The sequence below is a fragment of the Acanthopagrus latus genome, chromosome 7, assembly GCF_904848185.1.
Source record: "Acanthopagrus latus isolate v.2019 chromosome 7, fAcaLat1.1, whole genome shotgun sequence".
In the NCBI taxonomy this organism is placed as follows: Eukaryota; Metazoa; Chordata; class Actinopteri; order Spariformes; family Sparidae; genus Acanthopagrus; species Acanthopagrus latus.
This window is the reverse complement of record NC_051045.1, coordinates 23,486,690-23,501,480: the sequence shown is the minus strand read 5'-3', so window position 1 is coordinate 23,501,480 and position 14,791 is coordinate 23,486,690. Positions and strand designations below refer to the sequence as shown.

Below are 14,791 nucleotides of genomic sequence, written 5' to 3'. Positions count from 1 at the left end.
TAAAATGTATAGCGCCGTTCTCATACAAAAGCTGGGATTCAATAGATGTGACAACACAATCAAATAAAAACCCAGCCCCCGATGAAAGCCGAAGAATACAATAAATACATGAATGTTTCTGACACAGAGTAATGTGGTTTTCATTTAGGAATAAACCATTCTTTACCCAGTGTTAAGTCAATTGTATGCCTTATAGGCTACTGAATGTCAGTAATTAATAAGAACAATAGTCCATTTCTTAGTCAAAATGGGTTAACATCCATAAGAAACATGTAGTGGTTGAACTAAATTAAGAAAAACAGTGAGGCTTCTTACTTAGATAAAATACAATATAATAACTATGGTAAATTATAAATAAATAAAGAATGGTTTGTATTTTGATTTTTTATAAATTGTCACTCACCTGTGGAATTATCAGTGTAATAACCAAACAAATCAGCACACATGTATGGATATGAAGCTGTGGGGTTCGTCTCCGATGAAATGGGAAACCTTCTCTCTAAATATGACATTACCGGCTAACGCTGTCGATGCTAACGGTAATGTTAAACTGTCAAAAATAACCCACGCCAAGAAGTCTGACACGAGTTGATTAATTCACAACAAATGAACACGCTCTGATCAGGAAAGCAGACATATTAGGCTACTTACTTTGAGTGTAGTTGTAAGTAAATGTTAGAGATAATATGGTTACATTACAGATAAAATGTTGAAACAATGCAGATGCTAACGGTCTGGTTAACTGTCAAAGACAACCCGCGCTAAAATACCAGACGCAAGCCACCACTCAATTAGTTAATACAGAAAGAACATGCTTTAGTGCAGAGACTGGATTAATGATTTAAGTTTGGATAGGAATCAAAGAGGTGATTTTGTTTTTGTTTTTCTGAAGTCATCTGTCACTTTCTTTAGTCTGTGGCCCAGCAGTTAAATTAGGTCTCCAATCGTCAAAGTTAAAGTGCTGTTATTTAATGAGCTATGAAAGCATCACGCGTGCATTTTAGTTGAAGGAGATCTCTGCACCTTGAAAATTAAATCGCACGTAAGCGAGTGTGTGATGCAGGAGCTTTCTACTTGGACGTTTTTGTAAACAAACACTGTGATTGCTTCTGTTGTTTCTAATATGTACAGCTGACCTGAACTTAATCACCCGGAAAGCATTTGTGTTCCTGTAACAGGTTGTGTTGACGGACACGCAGTCTGACTTTCGCTTCATCGCCTCGAGTTAGCCCGTTGGCATGCCGCTGGTGGCGTACGCGACCATTATGACAAGCCACAGATGACTGAATAGTGTACCACAGGTCAGTTGATAAAGATAATTACACCATTTCAATGGCCGATTGGTTAGCATAATTACACCATTTCAGAGTCCATTTCCTACCTTCATCACAGCTGCCGAGCCTCGCCACATCAATCCTCCTCTTCTGCATACACGAGGACGCGCGGAGTTCACACTCGTTGTTGTAGGTGGTGCCATCGCTTCCACACACAGTGGATAAGGGCTCGCCGGTGCACTGTGGGCATTCACACTTATTCTGGACACACCGGGCACCCCAGGCACACACAGTGCTGCCGCATGTCTCTGAATTACACACACAGCAGAAGGATCTGTCAGAGCATGAGGGGTCAGTGCATCAAAAAAAAAAAAAAAAAAAAAAAGCAGATATTCATGGAGTTGTTTTGATGGATTTCATTCACACGGGGCCTCGATCTAAATCCCTGGAATGGGTATTTAAATGAGATTTCTGCGGTTCTTCCCTACTTGCCATGCATGCCACTTCCCCTGTAATACAGCTCTCTCTATAGGCTGACATATACATCTTCCCTTCTTACAACCCCATCTGAGTACCCCGTATTCAATTCATGTTTGCTAGAATGTGCACTGTCCGCCTGCAGCTGTATGAAGGACCTGTCGTGCTCTGCTTGCATTTTTTTAAGTCCACATTCTTTTTTTTTTTTTTATCAATTTCTCTCTGATCACCCAGGATTTATTTGTAAACCGAGCATAATTCATATTCTTCAGGGCTCAGAAGAGACAAACTGTAAGCACGACGCACATGCAGCATAAATGCACGCGTTACTTACTGCACTCGCCCTGGCTGACCACTCGGAGGTCCATCTGTTCTTTGCAGGCGCGCACGTGCAGCTCACACTCGCTGTTGTAGGTGGTGCCGTCGCTGCCACACACCGGCTGGTGGGACTCCACACACTCGGACGCGCACACACACTGCCCGCTCTGGGCGTCGCAGATTGCCCCGAAAGAGCAGTTGGCACAGGTCTCATCTATATGGAGATAAGGGAGAAGGCAGAGGGTTAGAGTGTGTGTGTGTGTGTGTGTGTGTGTGTGTGTGTCAGATATTCTTCAATGATATCTGTGGCAGGTTGGCTCTAAAAAAATAGGGTTAGGGTTGACCCAAACCCCAAATTTACATAAGTTAAGACAGTGTTACGCTATTCATATTTTCCTGTGTGATAAGTTTAAAATAGATCAAATTGATTGAATGGCATTAATCTCTCCATGTATTGCAGCTCCCTTCCGACTTGCTACTTGATGAGCCATGACACATCGCTCAAATGGATATAAAGTTCTTGCCTGACTACACATTCCTAGTTCTGCATAATTAATCTTTTAACTGTACATTTGTGCAAAATACTACATCAATATATGCACCACATTAATTTTTATGCACCTCGGGGTCCATCGAGATAATGTTACATGGCTAAAAAGGCAGCGCTAACGTGCTAGCTTCAGATGCAGTAACCATTAAGTTATTCATTATTCTCTCAGCGTTTTAGGATTTATAATGTAAACAGCTGACATAACACAATCAATAAATAAAAATCACTTGTTTTCTCTTTGTCTTGATAAGCTGTGTGGGTGACAGCAAGTGTCGTGCTTAACAATGCAGTGCAGTGGCCGAGCAGATACAGGAAGTGCAGCGATGCAAAGTTTCCAACCCCCCCCCCCCCCCTCGAAAAAAACTTTACTGCAGTCCACCTGAGGTCGATTCAATCGATTTGAAATACTTTGAAGAGGCTCACACCTGTCTATTAAAAGGTGTTACGGTTCACATGCATGTGAGAGCTAAAAACCAAGCCATGAAATCCAAAAAGCTCTCCACAGATAGAATTCTACTGAGGCGCAGATCTGAGGAGGAGGATAAAAAAAAAAGAAAGAAAAAAAAAAGAGGTTCCCAGGAGCATAGCGCGCTCCATCTTTGAAGAAATTTGGAACCACCCAAAACCACTCTTTGTGGACCTGTAACTAAATAACTGATCTCAAAGAGCTTTGGAAGTTCTCTGCAAAAAAAAAAAAAAAAAAAGAACATGCTGCCAAAAGGACAACTGTCTCTGCAGCCCTGCATCACCGGGACTTTGTGGGAGAGTGGTCAGAGCTGAAGATACTCCTGAGAAAAAGCCACATAACAGCCTGGCAGCAGTTTGACAAACAACACTTAAATGACTCCGAAAGGATGAAGGAAAGATTCTCTGGTCTGATGAGACAAGAATTGAACTCTCTGGACTGAATTCCAAGTGCTCTGTCTGGTGAAAGCCAGATACTACTCATCAAGGAAGGAAGCGTGGTGCCAGCAGTTCTTCTCCCATCATTTGGGGATGCTTCTGAGCAGCAAGTGCTGGAAAAGTGAAATAACTGAGCGAGAAAAGTCACACTTTTCTGTCTTGATCACTTTGTAACCTTGTTCATATCTGCTTATAAATATGCTGTTTTTTCCGGCTCACTTTGAGACTGAAGCAGGCAGATGATATCTTTATTTCATCTCCAAAAGACGGCATTGAGATATCCAAAAGGCTTAGGGAGCTTTGGAGGCTCCTTATTAGTTGGAGGATTCACTGGGATCATCTCTCGAGGAATTGCCTGCTTCTGGAGGCGAAGTTTTTCCCCGTGGAGACGGCGAGGCAAGGATCAGACAGCTTCGCGGCGCAGACTGATGTCACACGGGGGCAGGAAACACACGAGAAGGCGAAAGCGAGACAAGCCAGCGGTAGATGCACCTCTCTCTCTGACACCAATTACACCTGGAGGATTGCATTAGCACAGCTCGCTATCACATTCAATTAGGGGCAGGCTAATAACCGCTGCTGATTTAGCACTAATTGAGAGAGGCGAGGCTGGAACCCTCCACATTATTAATCTGTTTATTACTCTATCTAGTGCTGGCATCCTCTCCTTTTTCTTTGATTAACTGCCTGGCCTGTGCACTGGATTTAACATACAGTGTGCTGCCTGTAGGAACGATATATGACGTATTAGTAGAATGACAAAGTTCTTTGAAGTCAGATGTAAAGAAATACACATGAAGACTGCACAGGACTAATGTCTGTAATTGTAATTTTGGCCGGGGGCTGTTATTCACAATACTCAGTGTATTCCAGATGACTGAAATAGAAACCAGGACATGCCCAAGACCAGAGTGTCCACGTATCGAGACCGTGAAAAGACCAAGACGTTGAGGAGTTGAGACAAAGTCAAGAACAAGTCCACGGCACGACAGGTCCAACAGTCAAGACACACTTATAATAAAACGTGGACCCTACAAACCATCTGAAAGATCCACATTCCCTTAAAAACAAATGAAAGTTTTTTTGAGCAGGCATCAGGTTGGTTTTCTGGGTGACTCTTATCTTCCTATAGAAACCATCATTAAGTACAGTATGCATGGAACACTTCACTTTTGGTTTTGACTGGTCTTGAAGTAAAATCCAGAGTCCTCTTGATGATTCTGAGACGAGACCTTCACAAAGTGGTCTGGAGACCGTTTTCAAGACCACTTTCGAGCACCACAAGGCCCCTCGTGCTGCATTCGGCGTTGAGTGAGCGCTGTACTTTTACTGGTTGAAAATGTTCAAGGTCTGAGCCTTCCTCAGCTTTGGCTCCAACCAAGACAGCATCCAATAATATTTTAGACAATGATGTGCTTCCAACATTGTGGCAACGGTTTCTCTTCCGACACGACAATGCCTCCGTGCAGAAAGCCAGGTCTCTAAAAAACACGGTTTGCCAGATTTGGTGTGGAGGAAGTGTTCGAGCCCACAGTGAGCCATCCAACACTTCTGGGATTAATTGGAATGCTGAATGTGAGCCAGGCCTCAGCATCAGTGGCAGACCTCACTAATGCTCTTGTTTGCTGGATGGGAGCAAATCCCTGCAACCAGGCTTCCAAGAACTTGTGGAGAGTCTCCCAGAAGAGAGGCGGGCTGTTACAGCAGCACGTTAATGCCACTGCTTCTGAAATGATGTGCTAACACGATCACACCTAAGTGTAATGTTGGCAAACACATATATTTATGACTTAGATTAAAAAAAAAAAAAAATCTATTGTCGGTGTTCAGATGTTCTGAAAAAGAGACTAGAAGAAGACGCTTTATGATATCTCTGGTTTTCTGTGTCAAAAATGCATAAACATGAAATATAAGCGTCGCTGAAATGGGGGTTGCAACGGTCGCGGCTCCCCTCTGGTTGCAGCGGCCATAAATCAGGAAGTGGCTGCGGTGAGTGTTGTCCTTTATCAGGCACTGTGTCCTGATAGCAGCCTCGCTTCTTTATCAGCTGCTGCCCCTCGCACCTGGCTCTCCACGCTGCCCCGATCCTCCAGACAACATGCATCGCGAGCAGACAGAAAAGGAGAGGCGCTTCAAAGCCAGGAGACAAGGGAGAATCGTCGCCATTACTGGTAATGTCAGTCATCTCGGCGTCTGCCATTACTAATTCTGAGTTTCAGTGAGAGCAGTCTACTTCTCCTTCTGAAGGCAGATAACTTCTCAACTAAAAAGTTACGGTAAGAAGTGAGGCAGCTTATGCATTATGAAACATACTCACGCTGTTAAAAAAGTGAGAGCTAGTGTGTGCTAACATTAAAACCTGGGATCTTTCATCTCATTCAAATACCTTTCATGTCCACCAAAGCAGGAACCTCTCCAGCCCAGGAAAATATACAGTATAACACAGCGTGTCCGAGATCAAAGTTAAGGCCGTCTCATGCCAGGGCTCCTAAAATCTAATGCCGACTGTATCCTGAAAGACAGCCTGCAGAGTAAACTATAAATGAACTATAGAAACATTGCATCACGGACGACCCAGGTAACCACCTGATTCCGGCTGATTGCGGCTTAAAGTCGGCGCCAAACTCGACGCGCCTCTGGTCCGTAAACGGCTGCCAGATTTGGATACGTTTTAGGCGCGCGGTGTATCAGCTGCACTTAGCGACACTCTGGCAAGCTTTGAGCCGGCGTTGGAACCCAGATCAGTGGAGCCCGGATGATATTTTTGTGCCATTCATCCCAATCCTGGCACGACCCCCCGCTAACACGGCCCGATAAATTTAGGCTGTTGTATGGCCAAGCCGTTTTTAGTACCTGGGAAATCCAGATTTCTTCACAGTCAAAAATCGCAGAGTCTAAAAATTGAAGATTAAGTTTATTTATGACATGTCAGGGTCTTAGATTTACATATGTCTCATTCAAAAAGGGTTTAAAATGCGAGCAGAGAGCAGATGCGATTGTGTCACATGAGGAGCTTTTTTTTTAGGTCACTGTATGAGGTGTATCTGATATCAGCATGTTGGTGTTGTTCCTATGACATGCAGACTTAGTTGTTATCTTGATCTTTTATTTTCAGTTTTCTGTTCAATTCTGGCTACGTTTAGGCAAGAAAGCTACAGTAAAATATACCCTTTGCATCACTAACTACATTTAAGAAGCTTAATTTCTCACATGAGCATATTTTCACATTCTTTTTCAAGTTGCAGAGCTATGACATAACAACATAACGTGATCGGCTGCAAATTACAGTCCCGCAACCGTGTTAATCATGATGTTCTGGAAACAACAACAACAAGGCGATATGAGGTTAATGTATATGACAGGGTAACACAAAGATGCTGTGTATGACTGTGGACTCTCATTGTGGGAGATCAGCCTCCTCGAGTCTTTCTCTATTTCCTGCCATGTCACCGTTCTAACTAGCAAGCCAAACTTTAATCCTTTGCCGACAAGTTGCTAGAATTTTAGTCAAGGTCCCCTTCAAATCCCCTGGACCCAAAGTTGGGCGCTACTGATGCTGATTCTTGCACCGTGACCGCCTCCCTTGTTGTGTTTGGAGTCGCTTGTTTGTGGTTTTGGGAGCGAAAGTGAGAAATAGGGGCAGGTTTGTATAAAAAAGTGGCCTTGAAAGCATGAAGGATTGAGTCATTGAGGAGAAAAAAAAACAAAGACCCTCCAGCTTTAGGGTGGTTTGTTGATATCCTCACCGGGGAAAAACACTGAATTGCAGCTGAGGGGTTCTGGGCGGGGGTATTACCTCAGGATTAAGCAGAAAAAAGTGGGCTGGTTTGTGTTTTTGAAGGCTTGTGAACATGCCTCGGTGATAACAACTCCCCTGTCGATGGCTGCCTGGCCGGTACACTATTAACTCCCCCCCCACCCCCCCACCTTCTCTGCTCCTCCTCATCTTATTTAGCTCCATCTCCTTCTCTACCTGCATTTATTACTTCCCCCCTCCCTTTTTCATTTGCCCTCTTTTTACTGTCTCTCTCTGACCAATCTCGTGCCTCTGGTGTGACCTATATTTCTTACTCAACTGTGTATATCATTTCAAACACCTGTGGGAGAAAAGAAGGGGGGAGGGGGGGTTTGTTATTTCCTTTTCTCAAATGATTCTGGCGCCCGTGCTCTCATCTGTTGGGATAAAGCGGTTTGAATGACGCTTTTTCCAAGGCTCCTGATATCCAGCTGGGGGGTCTATTAACTGGGCACACTTCCCTCAGACCACCTTACAAGGTCACCCGCCACTCAAACGCAGTAGGAGGAAAAAAAATCTCGGAATAATAACAAATGTCGCTCATATTGCTATCAGGTTGCACCTGAGCCATATAGATAACCGCCATTTTTTCCAGCCCGCGGGGAAGGAAATGAAATCATGGCTGGGCCTGTGTGACGCTGTAGTAAGCCACACACGCGAGAGCACACAGCTAAGCACACATGCACAGCTCTCTTCAGCGTTGTGGCACCTCTCTCACCTCTTCAACTTGCGCTGCCCTCACCTGCCTCCCTTAAGCTCCTGCTTTTGAGGCTAGAAGCCATAAATCTGACAGCTTACGCATTATGGTGCATTTGGATGGAAATAACAAAATCGAGTCGGTAAACACAAAGCAGTGTTTTATTTTTTTGTTGTTTTTTTTTTTTAGGGCAATTTTAAATCACACATATAAAAAACACTTTATTTTAAAGACCTAATTTAACCATTAACTGGGTGCTCATTAGCACACATTTTGGTCCCGTTCTAGTGATTATAAGGTGCTTATTAAGGACAGTATTCAACAACTAAGACCATTTACTCAAAGTTTTCCCCTCAATACTGATTGTAAGTAAAGAAGTCGCTGTACGTGAGTTACAATCCTAATATGTTTTCCTCATTATGGGCCTTATAAGTTAGTAGAGCCACGAGAATAGCGCTTCCCTCTTTATTAACACTTGGTAAATATTGTGTATATATAGTAGTTTATTCATAGGTAACAAAACACAACAGTTTCCAATTAACTCTAAGTTAAGCTTTTCTAGCCAAGAATACATTCAATGTATAATTAATACAGTGGTGGAACCTTTGTGGGTTAATACATGTGAAACTACTAGTGAATAAGCTATGAATAAAACCTCACTTTAGAATGGAGAACACGTTTTATTTGTACAATAAGTTCCTTAGTGTCTAACTTCAGTAGATAGCTCTGAATTACAGCACTCAGAAGTCGCTGATGATGTTCACACTGTTGTTTCTTCACAGACTGCTGATAATGTTCCTTCAGTGGCCCATTAGCTGTGGAATATGGTCACGCAGAGTGAGGCATTAATACGGTTTATAATGACTAATAAAGAGGTGATATGTGTTTAAAACGCATGCTAATAAGCCACTAGTTAATGGTTAATATATGTTCCCTTATATATAACGTTACAAAAGACATATAAAGCTCCACTGAACACTGCAGAATAAATGGATGGAAAGGTGGCATTTAGTTAATGTTTTGATTTAAAAAACCTAAAGCGATAAATCGAGACATATAATGCCAGTAAAATTCATCACTCCTTATGCCTTTTGCAAGTTATTTAACAACCTGGGTATCACCGAAAATTCTCGCTTTATTCACCGCTTTCTATAACTTTTAATTATGACACTTCCAACAGCACCTGAAGGCAGCATATGTTCTTCCCCTCGCTCTCTCTCTCTCTCTCTCTCTCTCTCTCTCTCCCTTTCGGCCCCATAAACATGTACAGTGTATTAGTGATGGGAATAGCCTGTGATAATTAGGTGAGATAATAGCTTAAGTCAGGCAGTTGTTATGGTGCTGAATAAAGCCCAGTAAAGCTGTGCAAACAGCCCAGAAATAACCCACATTATCATCGCCATCATTCCTCGGCTGGCTCGCGCCTGGCAAGCCAGTGCCTCAGCATTTTTATGGCACCATAGCGCTGACGCAGGCCTGCTCCTCTGGGAGCCAAGAACCATCCATAGTGCTGGATTACAGACAGGGCCCTCCACTCCGCCAGCTCGCTCTGCCTCTCGCTTTTTAAAATAAAGACTATTCATTATCGCCGGGGGAACGCGGGACGACAGACCTGCCGTCTACCTGCGGTGAGGCGCGTAAAATTGAGTCAGCCCGCCTGCCCAGCGACCAAACACTGCTCTCGCTCCATTTCCTGTTGGCATACATCCTCATGTGCTGGATTTCAATTTAGAGGAGGCTGGTAGAGGAAGATGATAGATGCAATACACGGGCAGGCAGAGTAGGACCTGTCCAACAACTTACCCCGTCATTTACTCAGCACAGAAAGAAACTCATACCGCTGCTCATCTTACTCAACGATTACACTCGCTCGAACCCCCAAAAAATGGAACCTTAAAAATGGTTTGCACGTATCAGAACAGTAGAGTAAAATTGTATACAAGCAAAGTGGGACTAATTCAGCTGTATTGATCATTTAGCTAACTGCTCAGCTCATCCACATATACGGCACCGGGGAGGCCAACTCATTTTAACTGTTATGGTCTTCAAAATATGGAGGGAAAAAGACTATTGTAGTAAAAATGAGGGTATTGAGAGAGTCGGTCCAAGCAGCTAATAAGCACTGTACTTTTCGCCCAGTGTGTGCGAAAAGCGAAAAGGGCTTGATTGTAGACAAGGAAGAATACTCAATCACCAATTAGAGTCCATGAGAAAATTGGACTTCCAAGATGGCATTAAGCCATCAAGAGTATTCACTAAGTGGGTTTACCAAGCTGTACAAATCTGTCCATATGGCTGCGTGCCTGCACGGCGGATCTGAAGATATTTTTACCACTTCCAACTCTGCTGTTGTTGGTGTGCTAATGACTGGCCCACACTCTGACACCGCGAGACAAAGCCAAGTGACTCATGTAGCCAATTAGAGACAAGTATGGCGCCGCATTTGCCTTCTTCTGGAGTAAAGTGTATCTTCACTTAAAGGTCAAAACAGGCAAATTGGTGTCGGTGTAGAAGTGCCGAAGAAGAGCTGGCAGACAGAGACAAAGAGCAGTGGACGAGGGATCAGGTTATTAGTTAAGAGACCTGAAGATGTGTTCTGTATTGTTTTGATTTTGTCGAAGTTAAAAAGGGAAGCCGGGGGGGGGTGTAAGCGTGAATACTACTCCATATGTTTTAATTGTTAATGTTTGTGGATTATAATATTGCCTCTGGGCTCTGTAGAACTGTTAATTAATTTCAGCTCAATTATATTCCACGGGGAGAGTTTTCTACCTACCTGTGAACTATGATTCACACCATTTCATAGTGATTTCATTACTGCAATGTGACTGCATAATGTATAAATCTATTAAATGCGGCTACCAGTATCAGAAATGCTCCTAAGATACCTCCTAAAATGCTGGATCTGGTAGCCACAAGTACATGAGTCCATGCACCGATCTGATATAATGTTACATATTGATCCCAAACAGGAGCCTGATCTTCTTCTTGCAGCGTCCCATACACCTGTGTGCAACTAAAACGGTTACATTTCCTGGAAATGAATGTAAAATTATCCTTAAATGCCTATCCCAGTCAAGTCCAAAGTAAATTCAGAGCTGTAGCTGAACCATTGGAAATACAGGCATAGTTTTAGGCGCTTTTAAAGGGTTACGGTCAGAATCTCTGTAAGTGCTTCTCTTACTGATCTATAATTCAGGAACACACCGAATTATCTTTTTCTATCTCTCGCCTGAATCCTTTAATGCAAAAATAAGCCTGCAGATGACCTGTAACAGCCTTCATTAGCAGGGAAACACAATGGCTCCACATCACACAGAGTAACATGGTCCAAGTTCAAGTATAATAACAGCAGCCCTGAAAATAGACACTTAACACAGTTTCTCTGATTAAATATCAAGCCCCCCTGTGATGAAAACAACCCCTTTTTGAGAGTAAAAGAGCAACAACTCAATATAGATCTTTATTACACTAACTTTGTGTATATAAAATACTCATAAACAAGTGGAAAGACAGCTGAAACCTACTATGCTTTCCTTTAATTTCTAAACGTAGTACTTGAAAAACCCATTTAAATCATATATTCACGGATATGAAATCTCTCTGGCAACATGGTGCGTCACAGTGATGCGATATTTGTGTTGTTTTCCAGTGATGACTGATCTCAAACTCCACAGTCAAATAATGTTCTATGAAATTAAATCTTTGTATGTATTTTTCAACATCAATACAAGGATGGTATACAGCATCAGAACATCTCTGAATGAGGTGCCAGGATATTCACAATGTTTTTTTGGACTGTTTGGTAGCTACATGGTGTTTTATTGCACAGTTACTCACCACAAGGTCCTTTGTGCTGGATGTGAATGGCCCTCTGCAGGGCACAACCCATCGCTCGCATCTCGCAGGGGCTGCCGTAGCTGTGGCCGTCAGATCCGCACACCGGGTCGGACGTTTGCGGGCAGGCCTCGGGGCACTCGCACACCGGCTCGTTGTTCTTGACCACGCACACCGCGCCGTGATCGCACGCCTTATCCAAGCAGGGGCTCGGTATGCTGAGATCTGAAGGGCGAACACCGAGGACACAGAGAGCAAAGTTAGATTGAGTTGAGGGGGGGGGATACTGAACAGGGTAGATGGGGAGCGGGAAGAATACAAAGTAGAGGTTGGAGAAAGGTCTGGGGCTTGAAAGGGCACAGGTGACAGGGAGGCAGGTTAGAGCAGAGCTACATGGGGAACTGAGGGTTTTGTGTTAGAAAAGGTCTGGGGACGAACAGGCACACGATGGAATACGCAATACAGCCCTGTTCCTGTGACGCCTCAGCTTCCTCAGCTTCCTATGTCATTTCCTCGCCTTTGTGCCTATCCTGATGCATCCTGAATCTTTGAAGAGTCCGCTGAATCCAGTGGCATGGGGACAGCGGATAAAAACATGGCCCTGTGGCACAATAGAGATGAAACAGCCTGCGAACAATGAGTTGCATAGCCTTTTTTCTTTCAGGCGAGTAAACGCCTGGATTAATTGACGTTCCCAATGTGCCCCCTTCAAAGGCTGCCATTTGCATCTCACTGAGAGCCACCGCTTCAGCCAAAGCCGGTTGAACTGACATAGAGGAGTGGGAAAAGGAAGAGCAAGAGAGCTAGAGAGAGAGAGAGACAATGTGGAGATGGGAAAAAAGAGTGGGGGGGGAAGAGAGAGAGAGAGACACAGCTGAAGAGAAAAAAGAGCCCTCTGCTTAATAATTCAAAAAAGGCAAGCTCCTGGGCAGAGGCAGATATGAAATGTGAACATCACAGAGAGGTGTCTGCTTCAGTCTCTCCAGCATGACTTCATTAAAACAAGGACTGGATTTTGCACCTATGATTCTCGCTAGTGTCGGATGGGTGTAGGCTGGGCTGATACATCCTGACTTGATCAGGGGGAGGGGGAGGAAACCTGAAAAACTGTGCGACACAAGATCTTTGATCACGGCCCACCATCCTGACTCAATCAATTCTTTATCGCTTTATGGCTCAATGGAAGTACCGTCAGCAGTGTCTCGACGCAAGCCTAAAGGTAGGATCTTGTGCTCTCTGGTAAGAGTAAGCAAGAAACGAAAAAACATGGCTCTTTAGCCATTTTCATTTGGAAAGCTTCACGCATGAGGGATGGATCAGTCAGCTTAATGCGGTGTGTCTGCAGATTAGAGGAAAACTCAGACGGAAGCATCAAATAATTTCTGGTGAGAAGCTCTGGTGAAAAATTGAAAGAGGTGCATTTTAGGCCCAAAGTCAAGCAAAACTTCTTCCTTCCTTCCTGGTCTACCTTTTTGTTTTTTTTTTGTTTTTTTTGTTTTTTGTTTGGAGGGGTTGGGGGTGCTGTCATGGAAACTGCCCCTTGTAATGACACCACCCATGGCTCCGTCATTATTGTTACGATTATGGGATTAGATGGCATCACGGGGGGCAACTTGGCTCGCTTGGAGCCACATGATTCATTTATCAGCTCAGAAGTGTTCGGTAGTGCCTCTACTCGTAGCGCTAATGGGGCAAATTATCAACTGATAACACAGACGGAGGCAATTAGCTTCTTTCTGTCTGATTAAGGCGGTGGGGAGGGGTATGTGAGAAAAGGATCAAGATCAGATGAATATTTCAATACCAATCCTGTGGGCCATTTTTTCCAAACAATAACAGAAACCGATGTATGGATGTTTTGAACGGCAGAAACTACCAAAACACAAGCTCTCGCTGTTCCCTGCTAAGTCGTGGCTGTAATTGAACAAATCTCTCCGGATCTCCAGCAAGGACGCCGGCTCTCCCATTTCAGTGAATGTCTCAATTTAGAGGGTGGAACACAGCTATTGATTTCTGTGTTTCGATGCCAAGCTGCCGCTTCAAAAGAGCTTGGAGGTGCCACATAAATATGTAAGCTGTTCAATGCCGCTTAATTTGGTGCGGCTTGAAAAACAGTTGATTCCCCGTGATCTCTTTTCAACGGCATGTGTGCGTCTGCAAGCGTGTGTGTGTGTGTGTGTGTGTATAACCGTTGTAAGCTCGTGATCCGAGCTTAACTGTACAACCTTGGCCTCCATAAAAGTTCACCAGCCCACTTCCCAAGGACAAGCTCCCTAAAACACAACTGCAGCCTCCGATAACGCCTCAGTCTGCCATTCTCTTTGTTTCACACACATAAAAAAAGATGAAAGAACACCCCCCCCTTCAAAAACTAATTTTTTATCATCCTCTACCTCTGGGGGGCAAAATTTCCGCCTGATTTATTAACTAGAGAGGGTGTAAGGAAAGAAAGAAAGAAAAAAAAAACCAAGACAAAACTCCCCGAGTGTAAAAATCTTATGACACAGTTTAAAACTGAGGCTGTCTTTCTTTTCCACTCTCTTGGATGCAGGCACAAGCTTTGAAATGGCAGCCTGTCACAACTAAGGCTTGTGGGTTGGCGCTCACAAGCCTGTTCCAGCTCGCTTTCTCTCCCTGGTCTTATCCCAGACACTTAAACACATCGTCTTCGCACGCGTAGTATCAGTGTTTCTGTCAGACGCGACCAGAATAAACCAACGCTTGCTGGGTTCAAACCAAGCGCTCTCGACGTGAGAATTAACTTGACGGTTGAATGGGAACATCTCGAGTGCCAAACACATATGTGCGGTGGCCAAAGCATTGTTTTAGTGGCTGAGCAGGTGCAGCGAGTGGTGTGCTGTGGCACCATGGGGGAAAAGTCAGGAGAAACTGTGAAAACATGAATAAATTCTTTCTAATCAGGGATTCTGCTCTGCTCG

The 14,791-nt window shown here is 43.9% G+C and overlaps 1 protein-coding gene across 6 annotated transcripts in view; it reads right to left on the bottom strand.

The window, feature by feature from the left end:
- Nucleotides 1-14,791, bottom strand: part of agrn (agrin) — a 271,031-nt gene that overhangs the window by 65,412 nt on the left and 190,828 nt on the right. For all 6 annotated transcript variants that reach the window (XM_037104080.1, XM_037104081.1, XM_037104082.1 and 3 more), the window contains 3 exons: nt 11,856-12,077; nt 2,086-2,283; nt 1,382-1,582 (listed from right to left, as the gene is read on the bottom strand). In XM_037104080.1, coding sequence (XP_036959975.1) covers nt 1,382-1,582; nt 2,086-2,283; nt 11,856-12,077 — 621 coding nt within the window. The remainder of the gene's footprint in view (nt 1-1,381; nt 1,583-2,085; nt 2,284-11,855; nt 12,078-14,791) is intronic.